This window comes from Puma concolor, chromosome D2 (genome assembly GCF_028749965.1).
Source record: "Puma concolor isolate L17-30 chromosome D2, mPumCon1.1.hap2, whole genome shotgun sequence".
Classification (NCBI taxonomy): Eukaryota; Metazoa; Chordata; class Mammalia; order Carnivora; family Felidae; genus Puma; species Puma concolor.
The window spans coordinates 83,771,139-83,792,058 of NC_141677.1; the positions used below are offsets into that span (position 1 = coordinate 83,771,139).

Sequence of the window (20,920 nt, forward strand, 5' to 3'; positions counted from 1 at the left end):
TTCAGCCAGGTCACGATCTCGCGGTCCGTGAGTTCGAGCCCCGCGTCGGGCTCTGGGCTGATGGCTCGGAGCCTGGAGCCTGTTTCCGATTCTGTGTCTCCCTCTCTCTCTGCCCCTCCCCTGTTCATGCTCTGTCTCTCTCTGTCCCAAAAAATAAATAAACGTTGAAAAAAAAATAATAATAATAATAATAAACACCTACTTTAAATTTTTTTAATAACTTATTAATAACTAATTGTTGATTCACTATATGAAAGTGATAAATTGTGAATTAAGACGTTGAAGTAGGAAACACAAGAGCGGGGAGCTCAGGCCTGTTTCCACCCTCCTTGCTTCCCCTCTTCTCTGTGTGTGCCCGTCTCTTACTCAGCATCTTTTCTCCCCAGAAGGTTTCCAGGGACAGGGAAGAGGCAAAACCTCAGGGTAATATTTCTACCCGCCAACATCTCTCTTCCAAGCCTGGCGGGGAGAGAAAGCCACAGCCATCGCTCCGGGTCAAGGTTGGGGATATTTTAAGGGATGCAGTGACCTGTCACCAGGCCAGACCCCACGTCTGAAAGCAGATCAGCCGCGTTGGGGGTTAAATGTCTAACGATATATCTGTCTCTATACAGTTTTTACAGGGTGAACGAGGTCCAGCGATTTGAATATTCTCGGCCGATCCGCAAGGGAGAGAAAAACCCAGACAATGAATTTGCGGTAAGAAACAGCAACCAAAAAAATCCCAAAGAACTCATCCCGCCGCCTGCGAAACTGCCGGTGGAGAACGGGCCTCAAAGGCGAGCACGGTGCAGCGTTAGAGGTCTTTGTGGCCTGGGTGCAGAAATCCCAAAACCAAACCCTAACCCCTTCAAATGTAGTGAAATGATGAACATCTCACGAAGGATGTGGCCAAGGCCTTCCGAGTTATCAGAAAGGTCCCACTTCTTGCGCCCCGGGCACACTTGCTTCCCTCCTGGACTTCTCTGAGTTGTCTCCGTCTGGGCCCCCGGGGCCGGGAACACCCTGTTGGCGGTGCCTCTGATACAAACAGGCACACGGAGGGGCCGAGCCCTTTATGCAGCTGTTTGCAGATGACAAGCAGTCAGAGGTGAGCAGGGCAGAGACCCAGATGCTCGCTGTGCAACGCCTGAATTTCCCTGAAGCACAAGGTAACAGGTGCGCCCGGATACCACTGAGTCGTGGGCCGGGTAATTCTCTGTGACGGGGCCACAGCATCCCTGACCCTCTACCTGATCGATGCTGGTGGCACCTCCCTAGTTGTGGCAACCAATCACACGCTGCCAAATGTCTGTCCCCTGCATTAGTCACGGAAATGTTAGCACAGATTTTTGCAGCCTTTTAAAAAATGCGCCTACAGCTGGTTGAATGGATTCCATTTGCAAAGAATAAATCAATTCTTTGAAAAAAAGCACAGTTTTTTTAAACGTTAACATTTCTCCTTCCTTCTGCCCTGCAAACCTCCTCTGGAAATCCCTAGACAGGGAGGCATTGGCCACGGGGACCCTTGGTGGGGGACCGGTGGCACTGCTGGGAGCCATGTCCCCCTGCCTGCGGTCAGGAGGGGTACAGAAGGCGAAAGGTCAATTACAGCATGCTGCTGGCCCGGAGAGAAGTTTGGAGCCCTTCCAGCAAAGTTGCCTCTACCCAGCCTCCCCTTGAAGCCCTAAGTTTCCTGGACTCTTCGGTCCTCAGGGCAATGCCTGACAGTGTCCAGTCACAGCGCTGGAGGGCCCTTCCTGCCCCGAGCCGTTTCCTGTGTGTCCGCTTGAGTTTGTATTCCGTGAATTCTAGTCTTTCCCACGTAGCACGCCGGTTTCTCCAAATGAAGACCGTGCTTCTTGGTTAATGCCGGCATCCCGGGCCTACTTGGTAACTGGTCACTGTGACGTGGCCTGTAATAGGGAGGGGACGAGTGAGGCACTGCCCAATCAAGACACCGGCGCCAAGGGCGGTGGCTTTCTGGCGGTCTCTGTCAGGGTCCCGTGGCAACGGCACTATCGTTTATGGAGCGTCTCTCGACTGTGGGATTTATGCGCAGTTTCTTGAACTTCCCTCACACCTCTCATATCCAGCAGTCATGTATATTCTCATACCGTAAAGAAAGAGGCACAAGGAGGTCAAGCAAATTGCCGATGGGTGTGCAGCCAATTGGGATAAAGCTCGGAATAACCGAGACTCCTGACATTTGGGGCTGCACTAAAGCCTCGGGGGCTGTGCTCCTTCTAAATGGCCCTGAAATCCCCTAATGGCCCTGTTAGGCCCTCACACTTGGAGGAGGCTTTCAGAAGCCACAGGATTTAGTCTTTCACACACCGGATAAAGCCTAAGGCTTCCAGATAAGCATGAGGCTTTTTGCAGCCATGAGAAGCCAGGCTCGGCCCTGCTGCAGGCGGCCTGGCTCCAGGGGCCGGGCACCGGGAAGGCTGTCCCCCCCTGGCCCAGCACTCGGGGTGGCCACTCAGCAAGGGGTGAAGCTCTGGGAACCAAGGGGCTAGGGAGGAGGGAGGCGGAGAGAGAGCGCCGGAGTTAGCCAGAGCTGGCTGGTCAGGAAGCCCGAGGTGGAACCCCGGGACCCTACCCAGGCTGTGTTGGCCCCTGGGGACGCCCCGCAGGCGTGGTCCGGATGCTCTCAGGGCACAGGCTGCTGTTTTCTAGGACAGGCACCTGGGGGAGCCGCCTCCTGGGGCCAGAAGAAGCTTTAGCTGGGGAAACAGGAGGGAGGCCTCTGCTGGGCCCCTTCCTCCCCTCTGGAGCCTCAGAAGCCAGGGATAGAAGCGTCTCTGAGATCCAGTCCAGCTCTCTGGAATTGCTGACATTCCACTGTCCCAGCTCTTTATGTCAGGACCGCTGCTGACAGCGTCGCACTGCCCAGCGATGGCCCATTGTAGGGACGAGGTTGCCACAAGCTGGACGCTGGCAGAAGGCGGGCGGCGGGTAAGACCCCTTGCACGGGCTTCTGCGCAGCGTGCGGTTACATTTACTGGCTTGAAGCAGTTTCCCACAGTACATAATGTACTATTCTACGAAGAATATGGATTATAAAATGGTAGTTACTGGCAATACGTGTGTTTTGTCACGCTTAGTAAGAAGTCTTGAGCAACCGATACTAAAATTGTTTAAGCCATCATCTCTGATTTTTTCCATATCCTTAGTGTTTCATGTAAATGGGTATTGGTTGTGCAAGAGAAAAATGTAAGCCTGAAATGCGGATTGATTCGTATCAGAAAAAGTGACTAAGGTTTTCCTTAAAGCCTTTCTGCCTTTGAGTGTAACGCGAAGTACGGCTAACGGAGAAGTCCTTGGAGCCTTTCCACAAACCTGTTTCCTCAGAGGGAGCTTCCCTCATTTTGACGTCCCGAACTCTCCCTGACTCTCCTGGTCTGTTTTCTTTGCCCAGATGTCAGAGAGGCTGGCACCCTCGGCCCACAAAGCAGGGGACACTGCTGGGCCTCGTGTGACCATCTGACCGATAAGCGGAGCCTTGGTCTTAACCTCGGAGCAGACCTGCCCCGCAGAGCACGTGGAAGGGCCACTTGCGATCCGTCCTGGGAAGAGCTGTCCTGCCCGGAGGACTTTGCCTCACAGAGAATTGTCACCCTGCCCACACCCTTCTCCTGACAAATCCCATGTGTGTGTTCCCTTTGCAGAACATGTGGATCGAGAGGACCATATACACGACAGCGTACAAATTACCTGGGATTCTAAGGTGGTTTGAGGTCAAATCTGTTTTCATGGTAAGGATACCCCCCAGAAGGGACCCCGTCCTATACCCTCTCTTCTGGGGTGCGGTATGCACGCCTCAACCCCAGGTCAGACAAGACCTAACCCACAACCACCCCGTGAGTTCCTCGGGGTATCAGCCCTCCTCATCCACGAAGGTTGTAGCAGAAATGCTGGGGGATCACAACCAGGTCCGGCTTACAAGGAAACCAGAATGAAGATTTCGTTTCTCCTTCCGAAATACGTAAAGCCAGTCGTCGCTGCACTGTTTTGACAGCTCTCTCTGTTAACTACATGAAAAGTTTAAGACAAGTTCCAATTTACATACACGTTTTAAGGTCTTTCTTCCTGATAGTTTTATTGCCATTTACATGACAAACAACTTGATTAATAGTACTTGCTCATTTCAAATAAAAATAGCTCGAGAATATACCCCTCGCTGGCACTTTTTAAAGAAATAATGACTCCCATCTCATTAGCTAAACTTTTTTGCCTTGCCTCAGTGGTGAGCTATGGGGCAGTCTCTTCTACCCCAGCCAGAAGCAGGCAGCAGATTCCTACTGAATCTATAGACGTATCAGGGAGTGGCATTTGCCTGGATAAAGAGATCTGATTGAAATGTGTCTGTTTTCTCCTGTGTCTAATGCCTTTTGTTTTCAGCCAGCAGGATCTTATCCAGAGGGGTGGTGCCTACCATTTAGTTTAGAAGGAGGCCCCCTGGAAACTCCTGATTTGGTTCCTGAATGTGGCTGGAGCCTCTCTTCTCAGCCCTGTTTCCCCTCGTGTCCCTCATCCATGCCAATCAGAGCTCTGGGCCACATCCGCACCCCCCATTCCCAGGTGCCCCCTCCTCCTTCTCTGGAGCCCCGGGTCTCTCTGCCTGTCCCTGCCTTGGGCACTTCCATTTTCTGCTCTGGGAGCTAGCTCCCGCTCCGGGCCCCCCATAGCACCCAGGCAGGCCCTGATGGATGGAAGGCTCAGATTTGTGGCAGGTGGCAGAAATGCAAGCCTTTGCTGGCACCATTTAGAGCTGGTGACGTACGTGTGTGAGAAGACAGAGTGGGGGACTTCGCATAAACAGGCACTAATCTTCCTAATGAGCCTCTGCCCAAAGCCCTCAGTAATCGGGGATTTCGTGAGCCAGCCAGATTTCCAGAGGAAGGCGCTTAACAGCTCGGAAGTGGAGAGGGGTGAGCCCCGACTTTCTGTAAAGATGTGGTTCCGCCACCGGCTCTGTTTGCCATTTTTAACAAACTAAGAGGCTGGAAGCTGAATAATCCCAGAGCGGCAGAACCGAGCTGCCGCTGCCGACACCTGCCTCCTCCCCCCCCCCCCCCCCCCCCCCGGCTTGTGCATGCCTCCTGGGACGGGCCGTCATGGGATGCATGTGGGGTGGCAGCTAGCCCTAGCTGTTGGACAAAAATAGGAAGCTGTTCCTTCTTGAGGCAAAGGGGATCCTCAGCAGGGAGTTAGCAGTGGGTCACAATGGAAAACCACCCTGCTGTGTTGACTTGGCAAAGCCCTGTGCCTGGGACGCTGCGTTCCAGGGTCTGACAAAGCCAGGGATGCGGCGACAATGGCGGTTGTGCGATACGTGCTGTTCAGGCTCGGGGACACCCGGGGGCAGCGGGCCCGCTGGCACGTGGCCAGCCACCTTTCTGTGTGTTACAGCCCGTCCATCAGCCCCCGGGCAGCACAGGGCCAGCAAAGCAGGTGGCTTCCCCCACGGTGATTCCGAACGTCCCTCTAGAATCTGGGACCGGCCGTGAGCAGACTTGTCCCTGCTCAAGTCCCCGCTCCCCCTGCTCCCCTCTGTCCAGCAAACACCCTCCCCCCCACACCCGGGAGCTGCAGCAGGAAGAAAGCAGGCTGTTCTGCTTTGCTCCTTGCTGCAGAGGCCCTGGGGTTCCCAGGCTCAGGTGGGGACCCATCCCGCCTCTTTAGGAAGGACCAAAATGATCGTGTGTGGAGATCACCCCTGGGTGTGGCTCTGTGGCCCAGCTGAGCATCTATCAGAGAGAGGCCTGGCGGGAAGGGGTCGTGACTGTTTTAAACCCGGCCGTGTTTTCATGACACCTTAGCGCTGAGCTAGCGAGGCGTGCTCGGCTGGGCCTTGCAGGGAGCTGCGGGCCCCCAAAGAGAGGAGGGCGTTTGCGGGATGGACGGCGGTCCCCTGCCTCCTACACTAAAGGTCCCGCCGACCAGTGGCAGGTTTTCCTACAAGGGGCCATTGGAAGTGGTGATGTGCTCTCCCTGGGATGGTGAAGCCGTTCCCTCATAAGAGGGTATGGGATCTGATGTAGAGACCAGCATAGAGCCCTCCTCCACCTCCCTGACCAAACAGGCACAGGGGGCTTACACAGTGCCTAGGCCTCCTGCCTCAGGGACACTGCCAGATTGCTCAAAATTTCTCAAAACCTTACCCATTTTTAAACAAGCAGATCACATGTGCAAACACACGCAGGCACACACGCATGTACACACATGCACCCACACACATATGCACACACACACATCAGAGCCAGACAGCCTCGTATGATCCCTTTGGGATTTGTGTGTGAGGGCCACGCCCTTGGAAATGCACAACGACACGATGCTAAAATACCCAGTTGCTGTTGTTTGGGTGATAAGGGACCCTTCCCAGCAAACCCCCCGGGAAGAAAGGTGCATGGGGGAATAGGAAGCCTGGCCCCAGTTGGAAATGCTCCTCACCAGAGGCCCCTGGTGCCGTGGACGCAGCTGGCCTCAAGTCACGTCTTCCTTCTTCCCCGCAGGTGGAGATCAGCCCCCTGGAGAACGCCATCGAGACCATGCAGCTGACCAACGACAAGATGAACAGCATGGTTCAGCAGCACCTGCACGACCCCAGCCTCCCCATCAACCCCCTCTCCATGCTCCTCAACGGCATCGTGGACCCTGCCGTCATGGGAGGCTTTGCGAATTATGAAAAGGCACGTGACATGCCCGCAGTACGGCCCTGTCCTGGGACAGACTGTCTCCAGACTCTTATGTCCAAGCCCTGAAACTTCGCTGCTCTCACTGACCGATCTCAGCAGGGATTGCGCCAAGGCCAGGCCGGGAGCTCCCAGAGGCGCCCTATGCCAGCTGTAGAAGGTCCAGGCCCGACCCCAAGCGTGACTCCCCTGGACATTGTCCCCCCCAGGTTGGGTTGATGGAGCTCTACAGAGCTGCCCTCAGGTGGCTTTCAAGAGTTCTGGGATCATTAAAAGCCAAGAGATAGAGTTTTAGCCAAAGACGAAAGAATTAGAACATCTGGGATAGGTGGGCATGGGAGGTAGGGGAAGAAGGACGACTGGTCTCCCTGGAAAATATCTCATTAGGAATGGGCAGAAGTCAAGGACACAGGGTGTGGTCCAGACCAGGAGTCTACATTTTTTTAAGTTCACTTATTTTGAGAGAGAGAGACAGACAGCACGAGCAGGAGAAGGGCAGATAGAGAGGGAGGGAGAATCACAAGCAGGGCCTTGGGAATCCCCCACGATCATGGCCTGAGCCAAAATCAAGAGTCGGCCATTTAATCGACTGAGGCCCCGGGACACCCCCGCTCCCTGTTTTAGTACTCAAGTCTGGAACTTGGCCGTGGCCATTCATTCCTTAGTGTCTGGGGCTGTTTTCCCGACCTAACAATGGCAGAGTCGAGGCCCTTCCCAGAAGAGTGTGCTGAGCCCTTGTCCAGAAGGAGTAAGAGCTGAGACAAAAAGGGCACCTCCGGAGAGCCGGCTAACAGGAGTGACTGTCCTGGGCAAGGAGGGAGCACTCTGCCCTCAGCAGCCGTTAGGTGTAGGGCAGGCCCAGGGCAGGGGGCAGGGTGGGAGTCAGGGGCAGGCAAACGGCTGGGGAGCCACCACCCAGCGGGCTGAGCGATCCAGGTCAGCTGTGGCTTTGCTGGCTTCCGAGGACAGAGGTGCCACCCTATGTCGCCCCCTGGGCTGCCCGTTCACTCCACTTGTTGCGTTGGACCTAACCAGACATTTCGCGCCGAGCGCTGGGGAAGGTCCATTCCCTGCGAGAGGCGGGTCTGTTGTATACCCGGTTCTGTCCCCAGGGTCAGGCGCAAAAACGTGGGTTGCGTGAGCGGCGTGCTGAGTGGCTCTCCCTGTCTCCACAGGCCTTCTTCACAGAGCGGTACCTGCAGGAACATCCAGAGGCCCATGAGAAGATTGAGAAGCTCAAAGACCTGATTGCATGGCAGGTAAATGTCTGATGGCCTCCCAGCTGGGCCGCAGCGGGGAGAAGAGCCGAGTCGAGACCCGCAGCCACCCAGGCCACCTCAGCACACATGCCACCCAGTGTGGACGTCGGCCACAGTGCGTGCAGCCATGTTTGTCCCCCGAGAACCAACCCCCCACCCCCACCACCACCGCTGCCGTGATTAACTCAACTCCTAGGCTACAGTTGTGAATCTGAACACACAGAAAGTCCTCTCTTGCAAATGAGCCTGATCTGTCTCTGCCAGAAAATCTCTGTGCGGTGTTGACAGAACAGAGTATGAGAGGCCGCAGCCTGTCCCTGGAAAGGCGCTCTCGCCTGTGCTGCCTACGTGGGAGGCACAGGTGGGCCACTGCAGAGCATCCACCCGTCATGTTCTCCCTGGTGGGGGTCTGGGGGGGGGTCCTCCTTTGTGTTCTCCCTGCTGTAATTCTGTATGTTGTTATTGTGCTTCTCTACTCCGGAGGCCTCTGAGTCTTTCCTTAGAGGGAACTGGTCTTAGAAGGACAGGTCCAGAGGGTGTCTTGTGTCCAGTGGGAAGTAACTTGTTCACTTCGTGAGCCTGGTGGTGGGGGGGGGGACATCCAGACCGGTTCTCCCGGAGCTCTGTCTACACTTGCCGTGTACTGAGGACGGCTCACCTTCTCAGGCTCCGTTTTCTCATGTGGGCGGCGAGGAGGGTACTGGCTGACCTAATCCCCACACAGCAGGCTGAGTAAAGGGGGCTGAGGGAGGGTGGAGGCCGGGGTCACCCTGCGCCTGGCCAGCAGCAGACCCCAGGCCACTTTGTTGGGCCGGGGGTCCCAGGCTGCCACTTGGGGCCCTGACACAGGTGAGGCTGTACCTCTGAGGAGACGTCTGTGTGGTCACTTTGACTCTGGCCTTCCCAGAGCCTCACTTCAGTGGCTTCTTCATCAGCAGCATGCTAGCCAGTGTGACCTCTCAGGGTCGAGTGGGGCTGAGCTCTGGATTTGAGCCGATTTACAATATATGTATGTTTCCTTGTAATAAAATATACCTAACATATAACGTAACATCTTAACCAATTCAGAGTAGGTTCAGCAGCATTAAGGACATCCACATTGTTGTGCAACCATCCCTTCCCTCCATCTTGCCATCTTGCCAAAAATCTCTTCGCTAACCCTCCGTTCTCCCCTCCCTTGGAAACCACCCTTCTGTCTCTATGGATCTGATCGTTCTAGGTACCTCGCGTAAGTAGAGTCCTATGGTATTTGTCCTTCCGGGACCGGTTGATTTCACTGAACATGATGTCTTCAAGGTTCATCCAAGTGGTAGCCTGTGTCAGAAATTCCTTCTTTTTTGGGCTGAAGAACATTCCATTGGATGAATGGACCACATTTTGTTTGTCCATTCGTCTGTCAGTGGACACTTAGGTTACTTCCACTTTGGGTCGGTCGCGAATAATCTTGCTGTGAACATGGGTGCACAGGTATCTGGTTTTTTACTTGCTTTTATTTCTTCTGTGTGCATATCCAGAGGTGGGATTTCTGGATCAAATCGTAATTCTGTTGTTAATCTTTTGAGGAACCGCATCCTCCATGTTTTTGTCAATAGTTGTCATTTTCTGGTTTTGTTTTGGTTTGGTATTTTACAACAAGCCATCCTAATGGATGTGACCTTGCCACAGATCTGTAGGCATCTATTTGCATCAGAATTACTTTGTGATAAGAAACCCTGGGAGCTGGGCCCAGGGCTCTTGTTGGCCAAGGATGGTTCTCTGCATGAAATGTAAGCCTCCTGTGGACAGCCTCCCTCTGTTTCTAAAAGGAGAGTGTAAAAGCCTGAAGGATTCCATTTTAGAGGTTGTAGAAACCAAAGGCCACAAAATTCAAACTCCATTGAAGGCTATAAAATCATTGCCACCCAAAAACTAGTTTGGTCGGCAAAAGTTGTATTGATTTTTTTTTTTTCTTGTAAGCTTTTACAGCAAATTGGATTTTAAGAGTTTCAAGTCCTACAGAGGAAAATAATTTGTTCCCCAGAGAGAACTTTATGTCATCACCCCTAATAACTATATTAAAGAATGAATTTTAAAGCAGCTCACAGGAAAGCTGGAAGAAGGAATCCATTTTCCAGCAACTTCATTAAATCAAAGAGTGATGAAAAATACATATTCAACACATTACCTGTGACTTTGCTTTCATTTGCAAATGTTTGGAAACTCATACTTGGGTGTAATTGAGTCATACGGTCATTAAAAATAAGAAGTTTGGGGTTAACAGGATGCTGTCTTCCGTTTTTGTTAGTATGTTGGGTTTGTTTTTTTTCTGGAAACTCGCATCAGGGCAGAGTGAGGTTTTCTCTTGGGAATCCCAAGGACCTGTTGGCAGAGTTTCCATCACTGATGTGCAATAAACATATCTCCATGCCTAAAATCGTTTGTGAAGGCTGGGTGTTAAGCGCCAGGCAGCTCTCCATTTTGCTGTTGCCTTCCCCCAACCAGGATGGTCCTGACATGCTTCTCCCAGGTGGGAGCTAGTGACTGCCGTCTGTGGGCTTCTTCCAAGTTTACAGCTGACGCCAGGTCACGAGCGAGCCCCAGCCCCTTCCTCAAAGGCACGGCTCTGTCCTTCCCCAAGAAAGCCTTGTTAAGCATCCCTGCCACGTGTCCAAAGATGAATCCGTACAGACTTGTACTTAACCTCTATGTTGTGTACATATTTCTCATTTGAAATGCACAAAAATAAAAGACCAAACTCACTGGTCATCCCCAGCTGATGACAGGCGTGACTGTTGTCACCAGGGACGGTGCTCCTAGAGCCCTGAGCAGTGCTTCCAAATGTTCTGTGCTGCTAGCAGGCCATGAATTTGTGTAGGGGACACACAGGGACAAACTTCACATATAGCACTGCTGTTTATTTATTTTTTTTTTAATTTTTTTTTTCAATGTTTATTTATTTTTGCGACAGAGAGAGACAGAGCATGAACGGGGGAGGGGCAGAGAGAGAGGGAGACACAGAATCGGAAACAGGCTCCAGGCTCTGAGCCATCAGCCCAGAGCCTGACGCGGGGCTCGAACTCGCGGACGGCAAGATCGTGACCTGGCTGAAGTCGGACGCTTAACTGACTGCGCCACCCAGGCGCCCCAGCACTGCTGTTTAGAAGGGTGTCTTTGGAGAGCAGGCTGCGTGCTCACCTTGAACGATTCAAGGAGTGACTTTGGGGATGTCCTCTCTCCTCTCTGGGCTCTGGAAAACTTTTAAGAAATGCAGATTCCTGAGATCTACTCCAGAGCAAACCAGGACTCCAGGAGTGGAGTTTAGGAGCCTGCTGGGAGACTCTGATGCTCATCCAGGTTAGAACCCACTCAACTACGGGGTCTCCAAAGATCACTTCAGGCCTCATTCCATGGCTTGTGTTTGTATATTAAGCACCCAACGTGTTGGAGTGTTTGCATAAAGCATCTTCTTATGTGCAACCTGCAGTTCAGCCCCAATCAGACACAAAACAGAGGCAGAATCCCATCCTAGAAGAAGGTTGTATTGAGGGCCTGGTGAAGTGATCAATTCTCATACCCCATAAATTTCACCTGTCAAAGTGAAGTTCACGCGGCTCATTAGGTACCAGGAACCTAGACCAAATGGACTTAACGTCAGTCCAGCAAGTAGCTTCTTTGATGTCCAAGAAACTGGCCAATTAAGGCTCTTAAGCAAACCAACAAAAATTGCAGAAACTATTAGACCACATTTTGTATATTTGAAAAAGGTCCATTCTACAGAAGAATGCTTGCAGGGTCTCCAGTGGCTGTGCTTGAACCTCAAGACAGCACCCCACGCTTGCTGTCACACCCAGATGTATATGACACATTTACCATCCCACCAAAAGCTGTCCCCAGTCCGCCTTTGCTACTATGCCCCATGGCAGGACTCAGAAAGCAGAAAGATTAATGCGAGCATTTTCTACTGACGCACCTGAACACACCGTGGCGAGCTCTGGGGAAGCTGCCATCTGCAAGAGTAATTCATATGGAATATTAAATCATCGCATCCACTGTGAAGTCTCACCTGCACACTGCCCTTTTGGCGGTAACTGGTCAGAAAGGGATACCTAACGTGCACCTTGGGTGTAGACCCAACTGTTGGCAAAACCAGCTTTGTGCCCATGCAGCCCAAGGGCAGGCTGCGTGGGTTGCTGGGTGGGTTGTACCGTAGGAGCACTCCTTCCGTCTTTCCCTGGAGACCACAAGAGGCAACCGCTGTGTGCTATAAATGGCAACCAAATACATTTCATGCATTGATTCATCTTGATAAGATTTCTTGAATTTGTTCGCATGAAATTCAATTGTGTGCTTATTATCGTTCTTACTAATAAATCTGCTCATTTAGGTTGGTGTTCTGTCATATTAGGAAAATCTGTTTTTAATCAGTATTTTGATTTAATTATAAGTTATTAAGAGGAAGCCTCTTAGCTTGATTGCATTGAAGAATGTCTAACTCCCAGTCCGAGCCTCCGGAGGGGAAGCAGAAGCTGGGGAAAGAAAGCCCTCCCTAGACCCCCACCCCTCAACACCAGTGATTCTGGGGGGGGTCTCTGGGGCTGAGGAATGAAAATGTCTCCCTGCGACGCTTTTAAAGGTCAGCTACATCCCCGCACTTGGCAGTGAAGTGTTGGCATGGATATTTTGTGACAGCAATGTTGGCAGAGAAGTGATTATTTTTAGTTTTAAGGAAGAATAAATTCGGTTTTCCTCTCCAAATAAGAAGATCCTTCAGGACTATAGATCACATATAATTAGATTTTTACATTTTAGAATAGGGTTCTCAATCGCCTCTAAAGGCTATCTTCTGGGCTAAAAAATCTTTGCACCGTGACATGACCCTTTGCTAATAGGTCAAATTACGGCAAAACAAATTCAAAATGCAGTTCTCCCCAAATTCACGTGAAAAGCACAGATGAGTCTGTTCTGGGATTGGTCCACCGAAGGGAGTCAAGTCAGGCAAAGACACTGAGTGGCCATCGTGTGCTGAGCACACTGCACTAAACGTGTCCAATTTAAAACACAAAGGATTCTAATTTGAACATTTTGGTCTTTGGGGGTAATGTGCCTGCTGATGACTTTGATTCACGGTTTGATTTGGAAACAAAACAGTTGCATTTTGCACACAGTGCCACTTTCTGCCTGGTGTGTGCTCCTCTCTCGAGACCACTGACCAGGAAATAAGTAGGGTTGACTGCTGTGTTTTTCAGATTCCATTTTTGGCTGAAGGGATCAGGATTCATGGAGACAAAGTCACAGAAGCACTGAGGCCATTTCACGAGAGAATGGAAGCCTGTTTCAAACAGCTGAAAGAAAAAGTGGAAAAGCAATATGGCGTCCGAACCATGGTAAGCGGGTAGCCTTGCAGAATGGATGTCTTTGCGTCATATTGTCCTACGGTGACAGGCCATGGGCAGAGTGAGTAAGATGTACATTTGGCGCCTGCTTGGGATTTAAAAGACCTCGGCCCCTCGTAAGTCCATCTGCCAGGAAGCCGGCAGACTCTTTTCAATGATTGGAAATGTCGGTGTGCGTAAGCGTTCATGAGTTTGCTTGATCACCAAATACCCTGCTCACCTGCTGTGAACACGACCTCCCCTTAAAGTGGTGGGACAACAGAAAACCTCACAGAGGCCTCACCTACAGCCGTACGTCACCCGCGGAGGGTTAAGCAACACATAGGGCAACAGCACTCTTGATGTCCGAAGGCGGAGGTGGAGCCTATACCCAGTCCGAAGTCGGAGTCTTTGAAGCGAGTTGATGTGGGTTACTGAGATCTGAAATTGTTAGCAAGGACTTCACCTCTTAAAGGAGTGGGCATTGGTCTAGGCCAGGAAAGGTTAAGCTGGAGACAGGGAAGGAGGTGGGGAGAAAGGGCTCACTCACCCGGTAAAGGCTGGGCGGCCAGAACTCGAATGGCACGCCAGAGGCCAGTGTAGACATAGCCGTGCCTTGGGCAGAAGAGAACTCACAGGAGAAGCTGGAAAGGTGCCCAGCCTCCAAGAGCCTGGGACACGGATCTGGGGCGGGAGGCTTTGCTCTGGATGCGGGGGCACAATTGGGCTTTTGCTAAGAGTTTGTGGAAGGTTTCTGAGTGGGGGCTGGGGTCAAGCTCATGATAAAAGATTGGCCTGTAATATGTAATGAGGCACAATATCTGACGGGAGAAGCCCTGGTAATAGTGGCACAGTGTTTACAGGCCACAGTGTAAGTGGCGGGCCTGAGATGCTGTCCGTGAGCCATGTCTTAGCAACACAGGGGCGAGGCCCAGCGCCACAGTGTCGTGTGAGGTTGTATCCTCACGGCCTCTGGGAGCCTTGGTGGGTCCTAACCTTGACTGCTCGTGGACTCTGGAGACGTCGGGCACAGCAGATGACCCCAGGGGCCCCTTTCCCAACGTTCAGAGGTAAGCAGCAGCGGGACAAAAAGAGGCGGTGAGGCTTGCAGTCTAGGATCCCAAGCCTGTGGCATGAAGGAGGGCAGGGCACACACGTCTTCCACTTTCCTGCCAACGAAAGGCTTCTCACGTCGCACAGCACTGCCCGCCAGTCCCTGAAGACCCAGGCGTCCAATGCAGGGCCCATTCTGGATTCTCGTTTGGCCCGATTCCGTCTGTCTGCTGTTCCCTCCAGCTCTCTGTTGCTCTTTCTGTTGAACTCCCTTCTTTTCTTCACAGATTCATCTCACTTAGCAAACGCTAATTTAGTGCGAACCATATGCCAGGGAGCTTTCCAAGTGTTTTGCAAATATGAACTTGCTTCATCCACTTAACACTATGAGGGAGGCACTGCGGCCATCCCCGTTTTACAAATGGGGAAATGGGGACACAAGGTCATGCCCTGGCAGTGGTCACTCCGGCCGCCGATGGAGTTTGAACCCTGTCCATCTACCTCCAAGTCTGCGTTTTTAGGCGCAACTCTGTAATTGACACGGCAGAGCGTTTCTTTCTCTGGCTCATGTGGTCGGAGGCAGGGAAGAGACCGAGAGGCCCCAGAAAGGAGCCGATCTGGCTACAACTCCCCCGCATGCTCTCCCCCCCTGACCGCCCTCGCCTGCTGTGGCTGGGCACCAGTTCCCCGTGGCATCTTTGCCCTGCGCCCAGCAGGGTCTGAGCCTGACAAAGCCAGGAGAACACAGCCTCTGGGCTCTGGTCTGAAAACTCAGCCTGCGGGGATCTGGAGCTGCCAGCCCAGCGGGAGCTGCCACAGGTGCACTGGCTTGGGAACCAGGGTGCCCCCTGCCGGCTGCGCCGGTCAGAGCCCTGGAGCGCTGCGAGATCGCTCGGGGGCTGCGGCTCAGCATGGTCAGGTGGCAAGAATTTCAGAGGGCATCGTCGTCCGTCTCTTCCAAAGGTTTACACCACTTTTAAGTCCTTCTAAGAAATACACACTTGTGAGATCTCCAGGTTTTCGTACTAAGTGAAAAGCTTCCTCTTTTATCACTCATATAATTTCTATTTCAAAATGACAGAAACCTGTCGGGCTCACCGAGCACCCTTCATACTCCTGTCTCTGCTGGGATTCATTTCTTCCGCGCAGGCTTGCTGCTGGGCACAGGGGAGAGGGGAAGCAGGGGCAGGAGGTGGGGCTATTGCGTGGGTGGTGGTGGGCGGGGGCGGGGGGCTGTCCCCCTACTCAGGGACAGGTTTCCCCTGTTCCGCCGCAGCCGTCCTCGGCTGGAGATTAGCGATTTCCATCTACCACATCCTGAGATGGCATCGTGCCCATCAAGCGGACCACCTCTCTGTAGGGGGCTGCCAGGGCAGCCCCCGACCCCAGGCCAGCTAGGGGCCAGACAGGCTTACTGGGAGGCGAACCGGGAATCGAATGAAGGGTGCATTTTCTCCCCTTGGGTGCTTTGTTTCCCGGAGCTGCCTCCCTGAGTCCGTCCTGGGACCCCAGACGCAGGATCTGCACTCAGCCCTCCCTTGAGCAGAGAGACAGGCAGATGTCCTTGTCATTCTCTGAGAAATGTAACAATAAAAAGCAGTCTGGTGTGAGTCTTTCCTGCCTTATCTGCTCTGAAAACTTGCGAGCATCTCAGAATACTTTGAAAAGCAATGTAGTATCATCCCGTTAAAAAAAAAAATGGATTTAAAAATAAAAACCCCATAGAAAAGACATAAACCATTTTGTCAATTTTTCGGATCCAGCTGAAGCCCAAAGACTTCAAGAAACAAGACTTGGACACTCTCTGACTTCTTAATCCACAGGCGGCTCCGCCAGGCCCCTGGGCTCACTCCACCCTGGCCTTCCCCTGGCCGGTGCTGGGGCTCGAAGGAGCCACCGCTCCCCGCACAAAAGCTCACAGCCCGGCTTCTCCGGATGCTTAGGGAGTGAGGGGTGCAGACCCCGGGGTCCCCGAAAAAGGGACCACAAGTGCCTGCCGTATTCAGCCCCAGCCCCTGTGTCTGCTTCAAGGGCTCCTTAGCTTTTTGTCTGCCTTCAAGCTCGTGGAAAGGATTCCTGCATTGGTCACACAATTCCTGTCCCTCTTCCTTGAAGCTGAGGAGCGAGGGAACCACACCTGGGTCCCCCCTTTCTCCACCCTTGTCTTCACCATCCCTTAACCCCCCACCTCCCCCCGAGACTGCTTGCCACCGACTCCTCCCCGGTCCCCCTGGCAGCCCCCGGCCGGACGCGCACACGGAAAGCACACAGACTGCCTCCCCCCACCCCCTCGGATGACTCACGCCCTCACCCCACGCCAGGGAGAGCCCACCAGGCATCCTCCAGGCCCCGCGCCGCTTGTCCCCGGCCTCCCCTGTGCCTCACGTTCTCACTGCTGCTGTTCCCGGAGGCCCCTCCTGCCTCCGGCCTCCAGGATTTCTCCTCTCCGGGCCTTCCTTCCGATGGTCATCTTACCAGGATCCATGGAACCCTGGGGTTCCTCAGAGGCTCCTCGGGAGGCTGAGATGATAGTTCAGCTTCTCCGGTTCTGTCTGCGGGAGTTCAGCGGGGTGTTTCACCGGGGGGAGAACTTGGCTTGCAAGGCTCACAAGAGTAGTCCTGGCTCCCAGCTTCCGTGGGAGACGCAGAGCTGACCGAGGGTCCTTCCGTCTGTCCCCCAGCACCGCCCGGCCCTGCAGCCTCTGAAGGGTGGGGTCACCTCCTAACAGCATGCACGAGCTCTCCTCACTCGCCCTGCCCACCTCCCCACGCAGCCCTTCTGAGGGGCCAGCGTGTCCCCCTCTGGATATTTCCCGAAAAGTAGGAAACGCACCTGCTTCTCACCCTACCCGGTGAAACACTTGTCGCTACCCCGCCCCCCCCGCCCCCCAGAATCCACGGGCAGCAGGCACCTGTGGTGGGTCAAGGGCAGGCACTTGGGCTCAGCTGGAAGACAATGCAAGACCGTGTCCGAGCCTTTGGGCAGGGCAGGGCCGGCCTCGGGTGAGAGAGCCCAACTGGGCTTTTGCTTCAGGCTGTGGTAATGACAACAGGAAGGACAGTAGGAGCTGCCACCAGAGGCCTGTGGCCTTCACCTGGCCTCTCCAGGTGGGGTGATTATTCCCTGCGGCTCCTCTGGAGGAAGCTGAGCTCAGAGGGGCTCCATATTCCACGCGAGGTCACACCGTGGGTGCCCGAGCCAAAATTCTGGCCGCATTCTCACTGCGCCCTCCCCACCCCCACAGCCCTGATGCGGGGACACGGGGACGTCAGTTCGCTTGGGGTGTCCTGGGGCTGGAGCTGCACCTGTCACAGCTGGGAGAAACTCTAAGTGCTTCAGATGCAAAAGGAAAAGTCTGGATTCTTCCATTTCCGGAGGCTCTGCTCAGTCAGGAAGGAGTGGTGAGGCAAATGGCCCGGTGGGTCCTGTGGCCACACCCAGTGTGTGCCCTGCAAGGGTGGGACCCCGCAGTGACTTCTGTCCCTCCCTGGCCAGAGCCTGCCCCCGTCACCCCCGTTCCCTTTACTTTCTGGCCATACTCGCACATCCGCCCAGGATTCAAGGTTGCGTCTTGAGGGACATCACCAGCCCTTTGTGGGATGGGATGTTCAGGGGTCTTCCGGGCCTTCCCAAGAGCTGGAGTGACGTCCCGGTGTCCTGGCTGGCATCTCTGCCCCCTGGTCCCTGACCGGCCCCTCCTGCACCTGCACACCCCACGCTCGCATTGCTTGCATTGCTACAAAGATCATTTCACCAGAGAAACGAAAACCGTCGCGCCAGGAACGGGGCACCCGATGTCCGACAGGTCACATTTCTTCTCCGTGTGATGTCCGGCTGCATTTCCTGGAACTCTGCGTGTCCCTATGTCTAGTAGGTGATGGAATAGAGAGGCAGTGTCTCCCAAGCACGTTCGTCACGGGAGCCTGATGCAGCCGGTTCTCTGCCCTTCTGCTCCTCTCCTTCCCCGGGTCCAGAAGGAACAGATGGAAGCTGTTGCAGGGGAGAGGTGGGAAGGCAGCCCCTGCAGGGTTGGTGGGCGGGTGTTCAGACTCCCACCTCTGAGCCGTCCACAGACGCTGCTGCTGTGGGAGAAATACCGAGGGACGGTGTGGGTTGTGTGAGGCAGAGGCTGCCTGTAGGTCCCATTCAGAGCGTGAAGAAGGTCGGGGCACCTGGGTGGCTCAGTCGGTTAAGCGTCCCAACTCGTGATTTCCGCTCAGGTCATAATCTCACGGTTCGTGAGTTCAAGCCTTGCGTCAGACTGAGCCGACAGTGCAGAGCCTGCTTGGGATTCTCTCTCTCTCTCTCTCTCTCTCTCTCTCTCTCGCTCTCGCTCTCACTCTCGCTCTCTCTCAAAATAAATAAACTAAAAAAACAAACATTACAGGAGATGTCAGAGAGAAGGGCAGTGGCCGAGCGGGCAGAGGATGGGGTGAAGGGCGGCGGATGGGTGGGGCGATCAGGGTGGGCCTAGAGCAGCAGACAGGACTCTTCCTTGAGAGGGTCAGGAACAGTGGGACACGGAGCAGTCCCGGCGCCCAGCCGAGAGCCAAGAGGATGAGCGCCACGCATCAGATCAGAAAGCCAGGGCGGCTAACTGTGTTTCAGAAAGGCTGAGACGTGCATCCTGTAGACTTTGAGTTACTGGGTTTCCTATAGGTAACATTTCCACAATTTGGGCTAATTTGTAAGAAACAGTTTCCTTTCTAGTTTCTTCATAAAGGCCAATTAATGACAATGGGCATCTCCCCCAAGACATTCCACGGCGCTGTCATTGGTGGGGAACCCAAGACCCACCGTCTGTGCAGGCAGATTCCAGCAGCGTTTGGCTTTGAGCCAGCGGTTGCCAACATGTGGCCCACTGACCTCTTTGTAAATCAAGATTTATTGGAACACATCCGTGCCCACTCACTCCTGTACAGTCTGTGGCTGTTTGCCCGCGACGGTGGCAGAGCTGAGCACTGCAGACAGAGACCCTACATCCCGCAAGCTTAAAACTCCTATTCCTTGGCCGTTCCCAGCAAGTTTACCAACTCCTGCATGAAACTGTCCCTCTGTGATTGTGAACCTTTTACGACCAGAGAGATAACACACAGATCAAGTAGGATTGCATGTGCCAAACACCCCTTTAAGAAACAGGCCCACTCCTCAGGCGTGAAAGTTGTGTTGTTCAGTAGGTAAGCAGCAGTGGTCCCATCTTCTACAGGTGATTGACTGAGGGCCAGTTTCAGTGGTGTGGGGCTGGGAGGTGGGGGGGGGGGTGGAAGCCACACGGAGAGGAGGTCCCCAAATCCTCAGGGTAAAGGGAGGAGCTTCTGCGGCATCTGGCCTTGGGGTGAAGGTCATTAGCGTTTTCTAGGTAATGAGGTATTGATGCGTGCTATGACCCTTGTTTCGGCAGCAGAGGTCGTATTTCAGAAAGAAGAGGAAAACTCCATCCAGAGACCATTTTTCTCCAGAATGCATGTCTGTCTGGGCCCCTACGGGGCCAAGAGCAAGAGTGTGAGCAGTTCCGGCCTCAGCTTCCTCTAACCCACTGTCCCAGCCGCTGCAGGGAACGAGCCCATCTTTAGTCAAGCAGCAGGAGAATCTTACTTTATTCTAGAGAAATTCAGTCATTACACATCCGTGTATGCAGGTGACCTGCGTGGTTTGTCAACACGCAGAGATACGCAGAATTCATCTGATGGGCTTGCAATTCCTTTAATGACATTCTGGATGCTACTCTGTAAGCTTTCTGGTCCTTACGTTCCACTCTGGCTTCGAAATAGGTGGATGCATTGTGGTCTTGATAAAGAAACTGCATTTAAAGTTCTTAAAAACAGGAAGGTTGTGATATTTTTCACACTATCAGGTAATGTTTCCAAAAAACCCTGAAATGCTCATCATTTTCGTCTTTAACTCTGAATGGGAATACACACTGTTCATGGAAGTGTGGACAGTTTGGGTCTAGAATCCAGGCTGCTAAGATCACATGGTCCCAAGAGTCTGGCCATGCCAGGCCTGACATCTTTTGACACAGGAGCATTAAACAAGCCTCTCTCTCTCTCTCTCTAATTCTCCTTCTCCCTCTCTCTCTCAGCCCTCAAGTCTGGATGACAGAAGAGGCAGCCGTCCCCGGTCCATGGTCCGATCCTTCACGATGCCTTCTTCGTCCCGGCCTCTGTCGGTAGCTTCCGTGTCTTCCCTGTCCTCAGACAGCACCCCTTCCAGACCAGGCTCCGATGGGTGAGTCGGGCTCAGCAGCAGGGAGGGGGCTTGGAGGGTCTTGGGAGGAGCTACCAGCGCCCTGGGTTGGTTTTATCACAGATGGGGATGTTTTTTAAATCAAAACTGTCTTTGAAGCTGAAACCCACCCACCCACCCCCCCAAGACATTTCAACTGTAGTGCCCAACATGACTGTCAGGGTCTTGTGAGTTTTTGAGAAAAAAAAATTCTTTGGGACAGGTTTCCATCATCTTTGAAAACCTCCAGCGGGGGTTCGTTCAGTTCTGGAGATTCTGGAAGGAGGGCAGTACTTTCCTTGCTGGCTGTGTGCTTGTGCTTTTCGTCTCCTGCTCACTCCTGTGGTGTCAACG

The 20,920-nt window shown here is 53.4% G+C and overlaps 1 protein-coding gene across 2 annotated transcripts in view; it reads left to right on the forward strand.

Moving 5' to 3' along the window:
• Positions 1 to 20,920, forward strand: part of DOCK1 (dedicator of cytokinesis 1) — a 532,945-nt gene that overhangs the window by 497,890 nt on the left and 14,135 nt on the right. For both annotated transcript variants that reach the window (XM_086681161.1, XM_086681162.1), the window contains exons 43-48: positions 615 to 699; positions 3,651 to 3,737; positions 6,498 to 6,674; positions 7,853 to 7,936; positions 13,162 to 13,299; positions 20,424 to 20,569. In XM_086681161.1, the coding sequence (XP_086537287.1) occupies positions 615 to 699; positions 3,651 to 3,737; positions 6,498 to 6,674; positions 7,853 to 7,936; positions 13,162 to 13,299; positions 20,424 to 20,569 (717 nt within the window). The remainder of the gene's footprint in view (positions 1 to 614; positions 700 to 3,650; positions 3,738 to 6,497; positions 6,675 to 7,852; positions 7,937 to 13,161; positions 13,300 to 20,423; positions 20,570 to 20,920) is intronic.